Source organism: Heloderma suspectum, chromosome 5 (genome assembly GCF_057233095.1).
Source record: "Heloderma suspectum isolate Gila_16-S chromosome 5, 16-S_ref, whole genome shotgun sequence".
NCBI classification, from domain to species: domain Eukaryota; kingdom Metazoa; phylum Chordata; class Lepidosauria; order Squamata; family Helodermatidae; genus Heloderma; species Heloderma suspectum.
In genome coordinates this window covers 37,624,775-37,632,252 of record NC_139462.1, presented here as the reverse complement: position 1 = coordinate 37,632,252, position 7,478 = coordinate 37,624,775, and the positions used below count along the sequence as shown (strand labels likewise).

Genomic DNA, 7,478 nt, shown 5'->3' with positions numbered 1-7,478 from the left:
CCATTGGCTTCAATGGGACATAAGGGCAACTTCATTGAATTTAGTCTGAATCCAACCCATTGAAAATAAATGCTTAAGGGGATTATTGGTACCGAATATGTAAATCTCATCCAGTTGCCACTTCCCTATACTGTGTTTTCACTATAAAATATTGCACATATATTCATTATTTATATTATCTCTTTATTTCTGCCTCCTGGCCTAAACTAGAAAGACATATAAAAAGCAGCAATGGTGTAGATAAAAAGTTTATTACACTTCTCTTTTAATGCAAAATGTATGGGTAAAAATATAAGGATTTGTTTGTTTCTTGAAGTATTCAGTCTTTGAGGATTAAGCCACAAAAATATGCTCATTAAAACTGAACTGCAACACAATGCCATGTGTGTCCATTAGGGGGCTCTCATAGGCACATTGTACAGAGATCATATCCGTATTATTATATACCTAGGTTTAGTTACTAACATATTCAAGACATTTATTGCAAGTCATCTGTAGTTACAAGGTTGCCAAGCACCAAGGCGCCCCCCCCCTTTAGAAACTACAACTATAGATAAAATCTTTAACAGCCCAATCCTATCCAGAGTCTGGCCCATTCAAATCAATGGGCTTACAAGCCTACCTAGGTGTGGAATTGGGCTGTAAATTTATTCCTGAAGTTAGAGTACTAAACCCACTTTGAAGCACCTGAATACATAAGCACCTAAAACAGTACCTACTATTTCAAAAGTGTTATCAGAGGCACTTTATAGACAATACAGAGAAACCTTTTTATATATACCAGAAAACAAAACATGTCAAAGAAATTGCAAAGTACTGGTATTTGATGGATTTAAAGAATATTTAATCCAATTTAAGAATCCATAAAACTGGGAGAAAACAAACAAACAACCCCAGGGTTGGCAACCTGGTGTCCTCCAGATGTTGTTGGGCAGCAGCTCCCATCAGCTCAAGCTGGCGGGACCAGTGGTAAGGGCTAATGGGAGTTGCAGTTCAGCAACGTCTGGAGAGCTATAAGTTGCCCATCCCTGATAAAAAGGCTCAGCTGTGACTATAGTAGTGATTTTGAGTATGTTATCTTCTTACTTTTAGAAGTACATCAACATTCATCTTACTATACTGGTTACCAATTGACTTTAGGCACATCTCTAAATAGTATTTTCAATCTCCTTTTTGATAGGTGAAGATGGCTTTATAGTACAGACAAGTATTTTTATTGTCTTAAAGGCATACTGAAGTTTACATTTAAGTTCCGTGTGTGTGTGTGTGTGTGTGTGTGTATTTCTTAGGATCACAGGGTCTCTATACTTTTAAAACTTTTCATGGAAAGGGTTAAAATATTTGGGAGGAAAATAGCAGCAGAGTTCAGATTTCACAACCTGTGACCATATAGCTAAATGTGGCCTACCAGCTACATATGTTGGGTGGCCTGTCAGGCTCTCAACAATCCCTCTTGTTTTTAGGCCCAGGCAGGCAGAAAAAAACAGAAGGGTTATTTAAGCCCTTGGGGGGTCCACCAGACATGACCTGCAAGTTCTGCAGGGCCCATACAGGCCATTATTTTTGTTATTGTGTAACTATACTTAATTGTACGGAAGAGATAAAATCCCACTACAAATCAGAACAAACATGTTCAAGAACTGTTCTCACAATCAACATTTTTTCCCATTTGTCAGGCAGTTAATCCATTAAGTGGTTTCCAAGCAGCGTATTATTTCCTAGAGTGTTCCTTCTCTAACTGTCTTCTGAGTCAGTCACATTTTACTTGCCATCTAAGTAGATTCATTAATTTATTCCCAAATTTAGCCATTCACATTCAAGACAATAAGGATAAGAAACAAAAGCGTTCAAATTTCACCATAACAATTCTTGAAACAGGTGTCACCTGATCAAGCTCATTCTAATTTCTCTTCATAAATATACTGGTCAGTTAATTAAAATATACCATTTGAATACTAGATGTCTGTGCTTTAGTTTTGAAAGCAATCTAAAGTCAAGCTTTCTTGAAAATCAATAATGACTGAAAATCATTAAGACTTCTTTTTAAAGCAACTGTGAGCTTAGGTTTCACCAATTTCCTGTGGAACATAAATGGGCCCAGGTTTCTCTGGACCACTCATCGGATCCAACCCAGGGAGGCAAAATGTGCATGTGTTAAATGATGGCGCTCTCAAATCTAGGTCCTCTCTCAGTACATTTAAGTTAAACTGCTTTAAGGTTTAGAAATCATGCTGAAGACTTGAGGGAAGAAACTGTTTCTACATGTGTACCTTCTGAATTTTTGCCACTGGATTGAGTCTACAACATTCATGCAACACATTGAAAGTACATGGTAGGAGTTTCCCTCCAAACAGAAGCCTGCCACCTACACCCCCATTTGCTTTTGAAACATCCAAGTTTCAATCCAGCTTGACAGTAGCATCAAAGATGATGAAATGCCTACATAAGAAACACTTTTGTTGTTGAAAAATTGCATGCAAGCCAGCTGTCAACTGTTACATGCAAACACATGTAATATTTTGCTACATGCACATATGATGATCAACACAGGCCGAGTACTACATTCATACTCATAAGCGTTTTCTAGTGTATACTTTTTGTCATATTTGAAGTTGTCTTGAGAAGGCTGCTGGATGGAAAGGAGTCCCACTACATCTATCTTCACCTCATATTTCTTGGGACTTTTGCCACTGTCTCCAGTGAAGGAGAAATACAAAAAAGTTTGGTTTTAGCCTTACGTTTTAAATCTGAATCTGTCATTTTATCAGCATCTCATTGTTTACTAAAATATCTGGTTAGCTATTAACATAGAAAAGTTGCGTGTGTGTGCCTGGAATTGACCTGAGAGTATGTTAAATACTTCCAGTGAGGAAAAATAACCTGTAAAAGGCATCTGGCTGGCTAATCATACTTCACTGCCCTCTATGATCAGGATACATTATTTATTATTTATTGTATTAGAACAGCCTTCTCCAACCTGGTGCCAGATGTTTTGGACCAACTCTCATCTGCCTTAACCAGCATGGCTAATAGTCAAGAATGCAGGGAGCTGTAGTTAGTATAAATCATCTGGAACAGATCAGGTTGGGGAAGGCTGTACTAGAATTTACTGTCGCCAAAGCGATCTTCTGAAAACCAGAATTAGCTTTGGCAATGGAATAAACATTCAGACCTACATTCTGAATATTAAGGCAGTAAGGGTGCAATCCTATGCATGTTTAGACAGAAAAAAGGCCTACAACTCCCAGCATGCCCGGAGTTGTAGGCTTTTTGTCTGTCTAAACTTGCATAGGATTGCACCCTATATGTTCTAATTGGATTCTCTTGTTACGTAATGATAGTCTTCAAAGTATTATAGTAACAGATTAGAGTAAGGCAAATTCAAAGAGTTATTTTCTGAATCTTACTTTTACTTAGATTTTTTTTTTTATAAAAGCATTTGGTAACAAGGAAAAATACAGCATATTTAACTGCTAGATATTGTAATGCTAATGGCACTGTTTGATTCCTATACAAAACAGAACAAAAGAAGTGGGCCATGTTAGCTTTCTTGCACTTTAGCTTAATAAAAAGTTAGGGTGTTTCCACATATTAAGTTTATATTATAAAGAGACACTTTGTCCAAACAAACAAACCCTGAAAGCAAGAAGGTAGAAGACTGGCCACATGACCATTTAATAATAAATAGTATTAGATAATAGTGAAACAAAACCACACCTACTGCAGTGAATAAGCTTGGCACAACAACTTAAATTCATGCCAAGGAAAAACAAAAGTGATGTTCATCTGTAAATGTATCAGATCTGGCTCAATGTTCTATAGTTTCTTCAAAAATTGTAACATTTCTTTTTAAGCATTCAAAACATCCTGTTTTGGAGCCCATTTACACAAGAAGCACTGGAGGATTTGCCTCCCATAGCCATTAAATGCATTATTTAAATTCATATATAATTTGCTAATGCATGTGTAAACGTATGGTCACGTGCACAGGTGTTACAGCAACAATCACAAGAGAATGGTGATAATCCTTCAAGCATCATCTGAAAAACAGGTAGACCACAGAGCCTGGACAATCTCATGTTCCATAATTTTGAATGGGTTGTATCCAGTAGGTGTCCCTCCTCTCCACCAAGAGATCCCAGATCTTTGATCCCTCGGAGCCTTGGAGGCTCCTGTTAGCAGTACAGGGAGGGAGACAATTTTTTGTGATTCCCCCTCCTCCCTGCAGCCTCCCACATCACCTCCCATACTGGTCTGAAAGGTCCCTCAACCCTGTGGAGCAGATTTGATGTCCAAGAAGCTGTTATATTTTTCTCATTGCTTGAAGAAGTGTCAACATTCTGTGACTGCAGAAAATGACTGCAGAGCCTCCATATTTTGAGCATTCTCTGTAAAATGTATATACTCAAAATACGTTATGCACACGTGCCACACATTCATGCAAATAACTGACCAGCAGAAATTTAAATAATTCTCTTGACTTACATATATGTATTTTAACAATAAATTAGTTTTCCTCTTGCAGAACCCCGATGATGTTAGTAGACATTATTTCTAACTTACAGTATCATCAGGTAGAATAGGTTTTATTGTCATATATAAAATTACCACTTATTAAAAAAAAATGTAAAAGTCAATATTGGATAGACTATATGGAAACTGTGGTGGCATTACAGGGTCATAATATATTCATTCCCATAAAAGAGAGTATAAAAAGATCAAGGTTCACTTCTGGTTTCACCAATCATGTGTCACGGGTCTTGCCTTCACTAGTGAGAATAATAAAACCACTGCCTGCCAGTTTCTGCTATTCTGTATATAGCTAGAGAAACCAGTATTGCGCCTCTTATAGTTTACTATGCTCAAGCTCCAGAAGTATGAAGCTCATATTTTGTTTCGGTGCTTCTGTGGATAAGTGATATTTAACAACAGATGGTGTGATGTGTTCTTTGGCACCTCTTAATCTCATTAAGAAACCAACGTCCTGGCTCCTCTTCTCCTCAGGAAGCATTCTGTTGGCACCAGAGTGTCACTGAGTACCAGTGTCTACTGGCACTGTAGAGTGGGTTGGAACTGTACAATATGACTAGAAAAACACACCAAGGGGTAATAATTATTTTGTGTGTGTCTACAATTGTCTTTTCTTGGAACAGCTGCATAAGTTTGGTCCATTTTTCAGTTAACAATCTAGTCATCTTAAGAGCTTTGGTTATAGCACAAATGTTTTTGGTAAAAGTAAAGTGTTGATCCATTTTCTTGCCTTCAGTTTCTTCAGGTGGATTTTTCATTGTCCTCTCCCAATTTCTGAACTCGGGAATATTTTTTGCATGAAGACTTGAAACAGCTAGGGGGCCAAGATATTGGCCATGAGAAACAACAAGGAACTGAGCCCTGTACATTCTTCTCAAAGAAATTGAATATTGGATACCACCATGCTCGAGACAGAAAGTTAGTCTGTGATGAGATTTTCAAGTTCTGCATTAAGAGGGGAAAATATATATTAAGATCCTGTTTGGACTATATAAAAAAGGCCACATGGCCACTAGAAATATTCTTACTTTTCCTTAAACAGAAAGCACTTCCATGGACCGAAATGCCTGAAAACCAGAGGTATGACTAGTCAAACAGGATGATCCATATGACTTTCTTCCTCTCCTTCATACTCCAAATTGTTTTTGTGCAGGACTTCTTCTTTTTTATATATCTCCGTTATTGGAAACAGAGTTCAGTAAAATAAAACTGGGCAAAGTAGTATTCATTACTACTCTTATTACTTCTTTCCTTCAAGGATATTAGAGTGCCATACATGGGGTTCCTAGGCAGTTCTCCCATCCAGGTAATGCCATAATGGATAGGCCCAGACCTGCTTGACTTCATATATAGAACTATATGAGGCTCCCTTTGATTGTTCTATGCACCTCAGTGTTTCTTTTGTAAATGGCTTTGTTCTTCAACTACCTACAACGTTTAAGAGCAACATTCCATATACATGGTGGAAATGCCACTCTTCTCGCCTTTAACAAATTCATAATTAAGCAAAGGAAAATCTAGTAGATTTGGAGGATCAGCATAAGCTGAACCAGATAAATATTAACTTACAAATAGCTTCCTGACCCTCTAGTTCCACTAAAATTGCATGGTGAATTGATTTTAACATAGACCCGCTTCTCATAATATAGTTCCTCAGATATTTAAGATATGGAGCAACCATAACATATAGAACTTTATCTTTCAGAAAGTAACTCCATCTCTATAAGCAATAATCTGTGCTCAAAGACAAAATTCCCTTCCAAGATTTCTTATGGAATTTTGCCCTCACAACCTAACGGGCAGCATCCAACTGTGTTGTTATGCCAATGCAAATGACAATTCACTAGTGGAAAGTAGTTTACGTACTATGTGCAAGAGAAGAATCCAACAAAAGATACAGCTGCGCAAGTACCTCTGCACAACTGGTTGCACAAGCATAATACACAAGTGCTTGCACAATCAGTTGCACAAGTGTAAGCGCAAGCGCTTGCGCAACAGAAAGATTCAGCAGAACTGCACTAGTGGTATGTGAGTTTACAGAATAATACCACTGGATACTGCCCAATATTTCCATGATGGTATGTATGGTGTAGCTAAGATACTATGAATGCAACTCAGCAAAAATTAGTTGCAACCATGTCTCTTTGAAAACAATGCAACAAATGTATACAGTTAAATGCTTAAGGTAGTACTATGCAAATTTAGTTGGGAATAAGGCCCATTTAAATAGGTAAGATTTGGTATACAGTCAGGGCCAGAAGTATTGGAACAAGGATAACTGTTTTGGCAGTTGGCCTCTGTACACCACCATGTTGAAGTTGAAAGGAAACACACCCAGATAGGAGTGAAGTCAGAACTTTCAGCTGTAATTCAAGGGGTTTGACAAAAGTGGGGCACTAACCATTCAGGAAGGACAGCCAGTGGCATACACACACACCCATCATTGGTGGCTCATAAGTAATAGAACAAAACAACATCATTTCAAACTTAAGGATCGCCTTTAATACCAGGATGAAAAGCCTTTGCAGTCAATGACTGCCTGAAGTCTGGAACCCATGGACATGGCGAAATGCTGAGTTTCCTCCCTCGAGATGCTTTGCCAGGCCTTGACTGCAGCTGCCTTCAGCTGCTGCTTGTTTGTGGGTCTTTCTGCCTTCAGTCTTGTCTTCAGTAAGTGGAAAGCATGCTCTATTGGGTTGAGATCAGGTGACTGACTTGGCCATTGAAGAACATCCCACTTCCTTGCCTTCAGAAACTCTTGGGTAGCTTTTGCTGTATGTTTTGGGTCATTATCCATCTGCAATATGAAGCGCTGCCCAATCAGTTTGGCAGCATTCGGCTGAATCTGAGCAGAAAGTATAGCCCTATACACTTCAGAATTCATCCTGCTGCTTTGATCAGCAGTCAGGTCATCAATAAACACCAGTGACCCGGTTCCATTGGCAGCC

General features: G+C 38.3%; 1 protein-coding gene across 3 annotated transcripts in view; it reads right to left on the bottom strand.

The window, feature by feature from the left end:
- Positions 1 to 236: 236 nt before the first annotated feature.
- SGMS2 (sphingomyelin synthase 2) overlaps positions 237 to 7,478 on the bottom strand; it is a 49,749-nt gene continuing 42,507 nt past the window's right edge. For 2 of the 3 annotated variants that reach the window (XM_084855820.1, XM_084855819.1), the window contains exon 6: positions 829 to 5,475. In XM_084855820.1, the coding sequence (XP_084711946.1) occupies positions 5,272 to 5,475 (204 nt within the window). In that variant the 3' untranslated portion in view covers positions 829 to 5,271. Of the gene's footprint in view, positions 5,476 to 7,478 lie in introns of all 3 variants that reach the window. The other variant, XM_084855821.1, reaches the window with a different exon arrangement.